We start from the raw sequence: 13,518 nt of genomic DNA on the forward strand, positions 1-13,518 counted from the left end.
TTATCAAGACAACTGAACGAGCCAAATTACTACATAATTGCTGCATAGAAAAATCATGACAACAGAATGCCTCGGTCACACACACACACAACACAAATGCTAAATCCATTATAGCCGACCAAAAATGATAGATAAATTAAACCAAAATCCCAAAAAGCCATACCTTACATGAGGTACAATACCTATATAGATATATAAAGGAGGAAGTGGGGTTACCATAAATAAAGGAGTCAGAGTCAAAGCTTTTATATACAGACTCCACAGCCCTGGTTAAAACATCAATATTCTAGGTGTGATAGAAAATTTCTCATTTTGACAAGGGTCATTGTTTCGCATGGAGCCACATCAGGAGGATGAAAAATCTCAAAACTCTATACCAAACACACCGACACCACAAACCATGTCATTTATATCACCAGACCCCAAAGATAAGACTTAAAGAAACATTCACAGCTCCTTAACCATACTGTACTTAGAAAAAGGGTTTGTTTAAAAAATGTTTTCCACTCCACTGAAGTATTTAAACCATGGGGTATATTAATCTTTGTTCCAACAGACAGCCATTTCTTCACATTACCCCCACAAATTGTAATGTAATAACTGTACAACGCAAACTATCAAAATTACAGTAAACTCTCAGTTATCCCATGGGGATTGGTGGATGGCAGATAACTAGTTTCTGGTTGATTGAGAGTTGCTGTACAAATAATTTTGTCTCCCTTCCCAACTCACTCTAAAGTGAAGAATCATGCTTTTTGTAGAAGCAAAGGATAAATCTTTAGTTAACACATCTTGCTCAATCCGGGTCATTCCTTCTCTGGGACTTGGAATTCGGTCTGCCCTGAAGTGATTCCAAACCCTGACCCCGTTTCCCAGGTTTTCGAACCTCCTTGATTCTGATAGCAGGTTTTGGGTAGTGGCCCCACTGCTCCACCACTTGATGATGGATGTTAAATCGAATCCTACCTATCTCTTAATCACACTAATCTTTAGCATCTCGCTGAAATTTCTTATGCTTAATTGAACAGAGTTCCCTACAGAAGCAAGGGAGGTTATTGGACCCATGATAGGGAGAGAGGCAGCTGCTGGACTAGCAAGGGGGGGGGGGCTACTGGACCTGCGATCATGAGGAGGGCTGCTGGCCAGGAGGGGACGGAAGGGAGACAACTGACGGCAGATCCTTCACTGTGGGGACAAGGCCATTTACCTCTCCACCAGGCAGTGAAAAGCCTTGTTCCCGTACCCATGGCAAACGGCCAATTTTTTCCCCCATTCCTGCGGATTAGCCACGGGAAACAGTCCCTATGTCATTCTCTAATTTTGATTCCTATATTCTTTGGAACTATGAAACAGAAGCCAGGTGTTCACCATCAGTAAAGGTGAGGTACTAGGGAACAGGGAAAGCACAGATTTTTTTTTAAATAAAAATCAAGATCATTTTCCACCCATCTCATATTTACTTCTTACTCCGACTACCATTAATATTACTTTGCTGAATGTTAAAGGACTATCAAATCCCATCAAACATAAGAAGATTATAGCATATTTAAACAAGCAGCGCTCTGATATATGTTTTCTTCAAGAATCTCATATTAATGCCAGCTAAACTTGCCACTGGCATTTTCAATCTGTGTTATACCTCTCCTGCCTTAGGGAAAAAGAATGGGGTGATAACTTTAATTCGTAAATCCTGTCCATTTCAGTTGATCTAGCAACTTTCTGACTCCCAGGGTAGATGGCTATGATTGGAAGGAACTATATTTAATTCTCCTATTACTCTCAATGTCTACGCTCCTAACTCTGACTCCTCCACTTTTTTTTCATCACCTCAATTATGCAGCCCCAATCTCCTTGACTTCTCATACTATTTTAGGTAGAGGCTTCAATTTTCCTCTGGATCCTGTTCTAGATAGAGCTTCAAAATACCATCCAGCAAAGCCATGCAAGACCCACTTTATCATCACTAATTCAGCTCAATGGGTGGTCCGATATTTGGAGATTGCACAATCTCACTGGAAGAGATTAAACCTTTTTTTCAACACCCCATCATACCTACTCCAGGCTTGATTATTTCGGATCACTTGGTCATAAGGTGCTTGTTTCAATAGATGATTGACAAAATTGCATCTTATTTCTGAAGATTAAACACTTCACTGCTTCATGATGATGATTTCATATCTCTCATCAAATCTAAATCTGCAGATTTCTTCACTAGAAACCAAGATCCTGATCTTTCTTTCATTACCATATGGGAGCCATATACGGCTTGGCTTAGAGGTGAGGTATTCAGCTTCTCAGCCTTCAAACATACAAATATGAACTCACTGATCTCCCAATTAGGCAAAGAAATTCATGATATGTAATCAACTTTATATTCCAACTATGATGACATTTACCAGAAACTTCAAGCTTTGAAATTTCAATATAATTCCTTACTGTCTAATATTTCCTCTGCTATATCGTTCAAACAGTCATCAGTCTATGCGGAAGCCAATAAAGAAGGGAAACTACTAGCAACTTATTTGAAAGGAAAAAGGGTTAAACATTGTATTGCCAGTATTAAATCCTCGTCTGGGCTGATCCACATTCCACACCACTAATCATCTGATTTTAAAGGAATTCAGTTCCTTGTACAAAACTTTATACTCTTCTGAGTCTTATGTCTCGCCAGATATCATTAAGAACTTTCTGTATAATCTTCACCTTCCTCAAGTGTCTACTACTGATAAGCAGCTTCCTTCAACAACCTATCCAAGAACTGGAAATCATGAATGTTATCAACCTTCTTCCTTTTGCCTAATCACCTGGTCCAGATGGCTTACCAGCCGAATTCTATAAATCCTTCACTTCTCCAATAGTCCCAGCTTTATTGACTTGTTATTGATGTTTACTAGCACATCTTTCCCATATAGGTCGCTTTCTGGAAGGGACATACAACTTGTTCAGAATTACAGACCTATATCGCTTCTGAACTTAAGACTACAAAATATATGAAAAACTCATGTGCACTAGGCTGGAAAATGTCATAGAGCCCCTGATTCATTGTGACAAAGCTGGTATTTTAAAGTATAGATTTAGCTCAGACAATTTGACTGTTTTGTCATATGATCCACTCTGCCCAAGCTAGACCAAATCCAATCCTCTCAGTTTCACTCGACAATGAGAAGGCCTTCAATCGGGTTGAGTGGATTTATCTATTCAAGGTGCTCGAGGTCTTTGGCTTTCCAACAGATTTTCTCAAAATGATATACAGGCAGTCCCCAAGTTACAGACACCTGACTTAAGTACAACTCATACTTAAGAACATGGTTGCAGCTTCATTTGATTTCACTGAGCAGTATTTCCAATGGCATAGGCTCCTATACTTCTCCTGCAGCAGATTCAGGCATGATGCTTGGCCACATTAAGAACAGTGTGTGGTTGTGCATGCTGTACCTTAGAGGGAGCACTGGTAAGGACAGTTGGCCCTTTTGTCTGCTGGGAGCAGAGGTAAGCAGCAAGAATCTTAAAATCTACAAGTTCCGAGTTACATACAAATCTGACTTAAAAGCTTTAAAAACGTAACTCATTTTTAACCTGGGGACTGCCTGTACTTATTATACACTTCTCCCTGTGCTAGAATAGCAGCCAATAGTAGTACATCAGACCAATTTACATTGAATCGTGGTACTAGACAGGGCTGTCCCATTTCACCTTTACTTTTTAATCTAGCCTTAGAGCCATATGTCAACATTCTGGCATTTATGGGGTTCATTTTGGCTCCAACAAATATAAACTTTCGGCTTATGCAGACAATGTCCTTTTATATCTCACTGAATCTGAAATCTCAATCCGATTTCACTTTTCTCCAGTTTTTCTGGGTATAAAATTAACTGGGATAAGACTGAATTAATGCCAACGAATGATAAATATCTTCCCTTTACCATTCCTCATATCATTTTGACATGGATGACGGACTCAATTAAGTATTTAAATATCTTCTTTGATAGAGATTTATTCACAACCTCCAAACTTAACATGGAGAAAATTTTATCTAAAGTTAAAGATGCTATCTCACCTTAGTTTCCCCTACATTTAACCTGGTGGGGTAGATTAGATTCTCTCAAGATGATGATTGCACCAAAAACTACCTCCTGAGTAGAGAATGACATGGGGAAAAATTCTGTCCCCATCACCGTCCCGTCCCCACTGGTCCTTTCAACGCCCCGTCCCTGTCTCTGCCGTCCCCTTCACCGCCCCGTCACCGTCCCCGCTGTCTCTTTCACCGTCCCCGTCTTCAGGGTCTTCTCCTTTCCATCCCCCCATCCCCAGCACCCTTCACGTGGTCCAGCAGCTCCCTCCCGCCGGCCAGCCGTGCATTTCCCTCCCTCCCTCCTTTTCCCTTACCTTTTCTTCTTGAAACTGGCGATTTCTATAAGGCTACGAGCTGTATTACAGCCGGAGCCTTGAAGTCAAATCGGGTTGCCTGCTAGAAAAGTCTCCTCCGATGCAACCGGAAACAGGAAGTTGCGTCAGAGGAGACTTTTTCCAGCAGGCAACGCAATGCGACTTCAAGGCTCCGGCTGTAATACAGCTCGTAGCCTTATAGAAATCGCCAGTTTCAAGAAGAAAAGGTAAGGGAAAAGGAAGGAGGGAGATGCATGGACGGCCGGTGGGAGAGATTGGGCTGCCGGATTGAACGTTTGTTCACCAAGCGTTCACTACTTGTTCACTGCCCTGTGCTACATTCACCGCTCCACGGGGCGGTGAATGGCCTTGTCTCCGAACTCGCGGTGACCTTTTTTTTTGATCACCGTTTTGGCTAACAACCACCGTGTCATTCTCTACTTCTGAGTATGTTCCCAATTTTGTTCCCTAACTGCTTTTACAAGAATATGGAAAGGATACTTTCTAAATTTTTATGCAATAAGACCCCTAGGATCTCCCTAATGAAGTTAAAAACTGCAAAACTTTTAGGTGGAGTTAATGTTCCTGATCTGTTACTTTATCAAAAAGCCTTCATTCTGCAGCTTCTATCACACAACCCTATTAATAGTTCAAGATGGCTGTCACTGCCTTTATCTAGCATACTTGGAATGTCCCTCCCTAAACAGCTTCAGAATAACCCTGTGATCAGATATACTTTTGAACAGCTACAATTCTTAGATTCCATCCAAACTATCCCCACACTAACACCTATTCTATCCCTTTATGAAACAATCCACTATTACTTATTGATAATAAACCTATATCTTGGCATCAATGGCAGAGTCTCAACATTTGGGATTTGAGCGCCTTCCATTGACCCTCTTACTAAAACCTGGAAAACTTTTGCCCAAGGCCAATACCTTCCTCTCAATTTTATACTTGGCTCCAACTGAGAACAGCAATTCCTAAAAGTGAAATTCCATATTCTAGCTTATGAATTTCCCCAGATATTGTTACATTGTGCTGAACAATATTGAACACTGATCATGCAGCCTCTAAGTTCTATAAAATTCTCCAAAACAAGTTCTTTCTAGGTTGCATGGACTTCCAACATTCCTGGGAAATAGATATTATAGATCAAGACTGAGACTCCTTTTGGCTTTCTGTATTTAAATTTTCTAAATCTGCTTTGGCCACATAATCCCTTTATTTTCAAGCTCATAAGGCCCTTTGGACACCAGCTAAATCCCATTACATTAATAATACATATTCTAAAGACTGCCGGTCCTGTAGTATAAACTTGGGGAGCATCAAACATATCTATGAATGTCCTTTTTCCCAGGAGTACTGGTCCAAAGTTTGGGCCGTGATTTGCAAAGTATTTTCTATTTTGTTCCTTATAAAATTTTGATACTGAAGAGCATTTGCTTTTGTACTTCCTTATCCGATTCGGATTGTGTACTGTTAGATTCACTTCTGTCACTTGCTCTGAAAATAATTTGCTCTTCTTGGAAAGATTTAAAGCAATTATCTTATGATAAATGGTGGAATTTGACCTGTTTTTAACATAGAGATATGAAAGTTATTATGCTAAGAAATCTAATTCAACTTGTAAATTTACTAGTAAATGGTCTGCATTAAAACTATATTTTTCTACATTGAGTAAAGATAACTAAATTTTTGTCACTCGTTTACCTTACAAGTTTATCTGGTATAATTGTTCCCCCCTTCTTTATTGTGCAATTCTGTTATACATTTGTTCAATCATTTTCATTATTGAATTTTTTTCAATAAATAAATGAAGACAAAAAACTGAAAATCAGATAGCCAGCATTACATACAGGAATGTGAACATTTCCCACTTTGAGGCCACCAAGTCAATGCCTTGAAAAAGGACTTAGACATAGTCAAAAGATGCATTTTCATGTGCAGGCTTTACAGCCTTGAATTCTTTACTAGAGAATGACACTGGGACAAATTTTTCCCTGTCCCCATGGGGAACCCATTTTCCCCATCCTGTCCTAGCGACTTCTTTTCCTGTCCCTGCCCTATTCCTGCAAGCTTCATCCTCATCTGCACAAGCCTCAAACTCTTTAAAATCATAAGTGTTCAAGGCTTGTGCAGTTAAGGCAGAGCTTACAGGGACAGTGACAAAACTCGCAGGGACAGGGAAAAATGTGTCCCCATGTCATTCTCTATTCTTTACCATTCAAAGCATAACTTTGCAGAGTTCTTAGCATTCCAGAAGGAAATAAAGGCCTGGCTTTTTAGAAATGCATTTGGAGATTATATATGGAACCTTTAGTTTGCTGTATTTCTTTTCTTGGCACTTTATTATTGCACTTACAGATCTTACATCAGAGAGGGGTACAGGCAGTACCTGAATTGCAAACGCCCGACTTACCGTAAATACTCGAATATAATCGGATCCCCTCAAAAGGGGGAAAAAGGCTAACTTTAATATAAACTGAGGTTAGAAATTTGGGTTATCATGGTGAGCCAATCTATAAAGACTGTTCACCCTCCCTCCCCATCAGCTATCTCATAAGTCACTAAACATAATACCAATATCTGTGATGCATATATGCCAAAGCTAACATATTCACAACAAGGCCCCTACATAGGAAAACGCAACTACAAGCAACCACAAACTTAAATAAATGTAGACAAAAATCAAACTTAAACCTCAAGAAGCCATATGAAGTTCAACATCAGAGAAAGAGAAACAGCACTCTACACTTTGGAATATAAAAAGCAGTACAAATTTACAGTAAAACCGCATTTTCTGTTCATGAAATTAAAAATAAAAATTTTTTCTACCTTTGTTGACTGGCCATTTTACCTATGTTTATCCCAGTTTCTGCTTTATTCTGTCTTGTCTTAATTTTCTTTCCAAGTTCTGCAGTCTATATGCCTCTTCTCTCATTCCTGTCTTCACTTCCTCTCCTATATCCATCTTTGACTTTAACCTTTTCCTTTCAGTTTTCCTCCATTTATTTTTCTGCATCTCTATCTGCTTCTATTTCTCCAGTTCTTTTGCTAACTCTTCCCCTCTTTCCCTCCCCCTTCCAGCATCATCATCTTTCTCCCTTTATTTTCACTCTAACCAGTATCTACTGTCTTGCCCCCCTCCATCCAGCATATCCTCTCCCCTCTTTCCTCCAACACATCTCTCTTTCTCTCCACCTACATCCCAGATCCCTCCCTATCACCTTTTACCCTTTGCTTCTTCCAACAGGCCCGACATGTGTGGCAGGCAGCTGATTCCTTCCGCCGCCGGCCATGGCAGTCCTCCATGCTGTTTGCCAGCCACCAAAAGGAGTGGGGAAATGAGAAGTCAGCAGCGCATCCGGATTGTGAGCAGCTCCGACTTCAGTCTTGTCCCGGTCCCGCTAAACCAGCTGGCAATAACGAAGCCAGCTGTCGCAGGGGCCTTCTCTCTTACTAAATCGTTATAGGTTGTGCTAGTCTCGATCCCACCCCTCAAAATCAGGAAGTAACTTCAGAGGGGGGTGAGATCGACACTGGCAGAGCCTTTAAGAGATTTGGCAAGAGGGAAGGACCCCGCGATGGCTGGCTTTGCTGTTGCCGGTTTAGCAGGACTAGGATAGGACCGTAGGAAGGGCTGCTCACAATCCAGACGCACCGCTGACTCCTCACTTCCCCCTCCTCCTGGTGGCTGGCAAACAGCATGGAGGACTGCTGTGGATGCCACCGGGAGGAATCAGCTACATGCCTCACATGTTGGGCCTGCCCCTGCCCCACGACTCCATTCCCCACAGCCCTGGATATTTTTTTAAACTACACTAGTAGTCTCAAATATAAAAATCTTTGTTTATATTCGGGTATATATGGTAAGTACGACTCATTCTTAAAAATGTGGGCACAGCTTCATTTCATTTCACTGAGCAGTATTTTCAGTGGCACAGTCTCCTACACTTCTGCAGCAGATTCAGGAATGATATATGGCCACATTAAGAATAGCATGTGGTTGTGCATGCTGTAACAGAGGGAACACTGGTAGGGACAGTTGGCCCTTTTGTCGGCTGGGAGTAGAGGTAAGCAGCAAAAATCTTAAAATCTACAAGTTCTGAATTACATACAAATCCAACTTAAGAATAGTTTAACCTGGGAACTGCCTGTATTTAGAAATGCAAAGTTCTTAACCCCTGGACTGCCTGTATTCAGAAATGCAAACTAAAAGCCCACAGTACAGCTGCTGAAGCATGCAAGGATAAATTGCAGAAAGCTGGGGCACTCACCACTTCCTCCAAGGCAGCACTTCTCCCAAACGAGCAGGTAAGATGTGTGAGGCAGTTAACAAATGAAGAGAAAAGTTCATTCGGAATGGCAGTTAAAATATTTCGAGGGAAGACAGTTATCAGGTTACTGATTATATTGGAGATTCCTACTGCTTCTGAGTCCTCGATTTCTATTCTAAATAAAAAAGCAACAATTTTTCTTTCTGAAGAAAAAGCGTAGAGTAAAAACATTGAAGTGCATCCGATTTTGTTCAACAAATTTGTGAACACACAATAGACATGCAGTGGTGCTTTCAGAATTTCAAAGGCAGCTCCACATTTAACATCTTCAATACGGAACATTTATATACCCCCCATATACATAGGAGGCTAGGGGAACAGAATGCAGAGAGGACCAAGGAATAAAGAGTTAAAGGATCACAGCAGGGAAAATTTAAAAGTTACCAGCATACCAGTAAATTCAAAACTACGTACATATACAGAGAAAATAAAAGTTCATGATTACATACCCGTTAATAGTATTCAGCAAGCCCTCAATGAAATGCACTAGGTAATCAACTTGTGATCTTTCATCTGGGAAGATCAATCCATGAAGGGAGGCAAGTTGTGCTAAACACTGTAATGAGTCCTGGGCCATATCAGAATCTTCTCGGATTTTACGATGTACCTGTTATAAAGAACGATCAACTATATCAAGAAAAGAACATTAACAGCACAATAAAGCACAGCTATCAATTCAGATTGACATGAGGCAGCTTGCTTTATTCTAGTAACTTTCAAAACAAAAGAACATCTCTGACTTGTTAAACCAAGAGAATTTCCAAACATACCTCACTTCACTTGTTTCCTGATCCATAATAACATTTATGAAAACTAACATTTAACCAAGTGCTACTTACATTTTGATTACTGGACTATCTACTCTATTTTGTGCTTAAAGAGTGAGACAGATGCCAGCTAGTCAGACACTGCTCCATCTAAAAACAGCAATAATGACAGTCATTTCTATTATGCTTACTATGTCTAGGCGACAGCATCTTTGCTAAAGTTAGCTAATAAGTTCAATCAGGAGTTTATGGATGCTTTTTTAGTAGAGGTAAACACAAGACACAAGAAACAAATAGGCATCATCCATTACAACACCCTCACATTACCTCTGCTTATAATTGGGTTTCATTTCTCTGGCAGATGTGGTACACCACTGAATTTAGTATTATGAACAGTGAGTGACATGAGAGACCATTTTTTAGACATCGGAATACATTTAAAACAAATACAAATAGAGAAAAGCAGTCCTGATCTGGCATCTCAATCAACTATTTGCCTTTTTTAAAACCATAACAGAGATTTTTAGCGCAGGCCAGCGTGCTGAATGCTTTGCGCTGCTTCTGAAACTCAGAGTTCCTATGAGCATCAGGAGCAGAACAGAGCATTCAGTGCGCCGGCCTGCACTAAAAAACACAATTGCGGGAGGTAAACGTCTAATGTCTAATGGTTGATTTTTTTTATTTTTTTTATATATACATCTGCTTTTCTTTCAACCCAATTTTTAAAAAATGTATAGAATACTCAGAAAAAAAATTCAAAGGATTTATTTTCCATAAGTCAAATTTAAGGTTGATGCACTGTATACATTTACTGAAATACCAAATAAATCAACTTACCGGCCCAAACTTTAAACCCATTCAACTATCCTCAAAACTACAAACTATTTTGGGATTTTAATACATATACTGTATTTTCTAGGAACATGGTGAAACACACTGGATTAGCTTTTATATGATGACTAGTGTTTAAGCCCGTTACATTAACGGGTGCTAGAAAGCAGCCCCCTTTTCCCTCTCCCCCTCCAGTTCCTCCCTGACTGTCTCTCTGTGGCCACCCTTCTGTCTCTCCCCCCCCCCAAGCAAAGCTGTCTGGCTCTCAGCACACCCATACCCCAAAGCAGCTCCCTTTCCCTCTCCCCCTCCAGTTCCTCCCTGACAGTCTCTCCGTGGCCCCCCTTCTGTCTTCCCCCAAATGCAAAGCTGTCTACCTCCCAGCACACCCCTCCCCCAAAGCAGCCCCCTTTCCCTCTCCCCCTCCAGTTCCTCCCTGACTGTCTCTCCGTGGCCCCCCTTCTGTCTTCCCCCCCCAAGCAAAGCTGTCTGGCTCTCAGCACACCCCTCTCCCACAGCAGGCCCCTTTCCCTCTCCCCCTACAGTTCCTCCCTGACTGTCTCTCCGTGGCCCCCCTTCTGTCTTTCCCAGCCAAGCAAAGCTGTCTGCCTCCCAACACCCCCCCAAAGCAGCCCCCTTTCCCTCTGCCCCTCCAGTTCCTCCCTGACTGTCTCTCCGTGGCCCCCCTTCTGTCTTTCCCCGCCAAGCAAAGCTGTCTGCCTCCCAGCACACCTCTCCCCCAAAGCAGCCCCCTTTCCCTCTCCCCCTCCAGTTCCTCCCTGACTGTCTCTCCGTGGCCTCCCTTCCGCCTTTCCTCCCCCCCGCCTTTCCTCCCCCCAAGCAAAGCTGACTGGCTCTCAGCTAACCCCTCCCCCACAGCAGGCCCCTTTCCCTCTCCCCCTCCAGTTCCTCCCTGACTGTCTCTCCGTGGCCCCCCTTCTGTCTTCCCCCAAATGCAAAGCTGTCTACCTCCCAGCACACCCCTCCCCCAAAGCAGCCCCCTTTCCCTCTCCCCCCTCCAGTTCCTCCCTGACTGTCTCTCCGTGGCCCCCCTTCTGTCTTCGACCCCCAAGCAAAGCTGTCTGGCTCTCAGCACACCCCTCTCCCACAGCAGGCCCCTTTCCCTCTCCCCCTCCAGTTCCTCCCTGACTGTCTCTCTGTGGCCCCCCTTCTGTCTTTCCCCCCCCAAGCAAAGCTGTCTGGCTCGCAGCACACCCCTACCCCAAAGCAGACCCCTTTCCCTCTCTCCCTCCAGTTCCTCCCTGTCTCCGTAGCCCCCTTCTGTCTCTCCTCCCCCAAGCAAAGCTGTCTGCCTCCCAACACACCCCTCCCCCCAAAGCAGCCTCCTTTCCCTCTCCCCCTCCAGTTCCTTCCTGTCTCTCCATGGCCCCCATTCTGTCTTCCATCCAAGCAAAGCTGTCTTCTTCCCAGCACACCCCTCCCCCAAAGCAGTCCCCTTTCCCTCTCCAGTTCCTCCCTGACTGTCTTTCCGTGGCCCCCTTCTGTCTTCCCCCCCCCAAGCAAAGCTGTCTGCCTCCCAACACACCCCTCCCCCCAAAGCAGCCTCCTTTCCCTCTCCCCCTCGTTCCTCTCTGTCCCTCCGTGGCCCCCTTTCTGTCTCCCCCCCAAGCAAAGCTGTCTGCCTCCCAGCACACCCCTCCCCCAAAGCAGCCCCCATTCCCTCTCCCCCTCCAGTTCCTCCCTGACTGTCTCTAGTCCCTTACCGCCCCCTTCCCTTCCCACAGTCCCGACAAACGTGCACTCTTAGCAGCGGCCGCAGCACTCTAAACACGCTGCTTTGCGGCCTTCTATTGCCTTGATTTGCTCTGCCATGTCGGGCAGAGCAAATCAGGGCAGTAGAAGGCCGCGAAGCAGCGTGTTTAGAGTGCTGCGGCCGCTGGAAGTTGTTGCCGGACACCCGGTTCCAATATTTAGAGGCATCAGTCGGGGGCTTTTCTCGCCCGTGGACTTGTAAGCCTCGCACCAGTTTCCTTTGGCCTGACCAATGGCACTTCCTTCTTCCTCCCCCCCCCCCTTCCCGGTCATGGCTCCCCATGTCCCAGCTCTCTGTGAGTGAAGGTGGCTGCCGCTGCCGGCCCAGCGCCCGCAGCCTCAGCCCCGCCGTCATCTTGGCGTTCCAGGAATCGAGAGGCAGGAGGAGAGGAGCACGAGCAGAGTCGCAGTGCTCACAGGACCGAGCGCTCGAGAGGGAGATGGCTGGAGTTCGCAGAGGATCCTCCACCTCCTCTGGCGGTGAGTGACAGCGAGGGAGGAGTTGCTCCGTGTTCTGGCCTGCCTTCGTGTTCAAAAATCGAATTCGGCATGGAGGCACACCTCATGGCGCCAGGAATCACGGAGTTTCAAGAGTGCATGCACGCTCTAGGGTTTATTATTATAGATACCAACAATCTTATTACCAGGCTAAATGTATACAAACAGAACTGCCTATTTCTGGTTCAGACTCGGGATCAAAAAAAAAAAAAGCAAAACCGCTTCCAGGTATTTCCTGAGGTACATGGATCTTTCAGGACTGCAACTATTTTTTTTAATTGGATTTGACATTAAACTGTGATAACAAAGCTCCTCTCACACACAACCCTTTATCTCTTGAAAACCATGCAATATCAGGTCAACCTTATACACAGAGATCCTTTATCATATGCACTAGGTAGAAATTTTATAATGTCTTATATCTATAGCTAAAATATTTTTAAGATTCTAAAGTATTACTTTCCATTTTCCATTTGTAATTGATTTCTAACATGTAACAGCACTGGTAATTCTTTCATGCATAAATTTTGTATACACAATTTTTGAGGAAATGTAGTCTATAAATGAAGGGACTATTTACTAAATTGTGTTATGTAATTAATTTGGGAATTAATAACAGCACAGCTGCTTGAATGCATATACTGATTGCCATATTAACTGTCAGATGCAAGAATGCAGGGAATGGGTGGGGATTGTGCCTTACAATTACTGTAGAGTAGTGCTGTTCAGTACAAATCGATTCACTTTAGTGAATTGATTCAAATCGATTCATTGTCCCAAAAAAATCAGATTCGCTGAAGAAGGGATGTCTGTTGAAGGTGAAAGATGACTCTCTTGGAGGATGATCCAGCGGTATGTCAACAAAGTGAAGAGAGTATCCCTCTCGAATAACTGTTAGCATGCAGAAGTCTGTTGTAACC

General features: G+C 43.3%; 1 protein-coding gene across 1 annotated transcript in view; it reads right to left on the bottom strand.

Annotated features, from left to right (window-relative positions):
- Window positions 1-13,518, bottom strand: part of XPO4 (exportin 4) — a 237,878-nt gene that overhangs the window by 142,985 nt on the left and 81,375 nt on the right. The window contains exons 8-9 of the mRNA XM_033949810.1: window positions 9,179-9,336; window positions 8,670-8,844 (exon numbers count right to left, since the gene is read on the bottom strand). Of these exons, the coding sequence (XP_033805701.1) occupies window positions 8,670-8,844; window positions 9,179-9,336 (333 nt within the window). The remainder of the gene's footprint in view (window positions 1-8,669; window positions 8,845-9,178; window positions 9,337-13,518) is intronic.

The sequence above is a fragment of the Geotrypetes seraphini genome, chromosome 6 (assembly GCF_902459505.1).
Source record: "Geotrypetes seraphini chromosome 6, aGeoSer1.1, whole genome shotgun sequence".
Taxonomy (NCBI): Eukaryota; Metazoa; Chordata; class Amphibia; order Gymnophiona; family Dermophiidae; genus Geotrypetes; species Geotrypetes seraphini.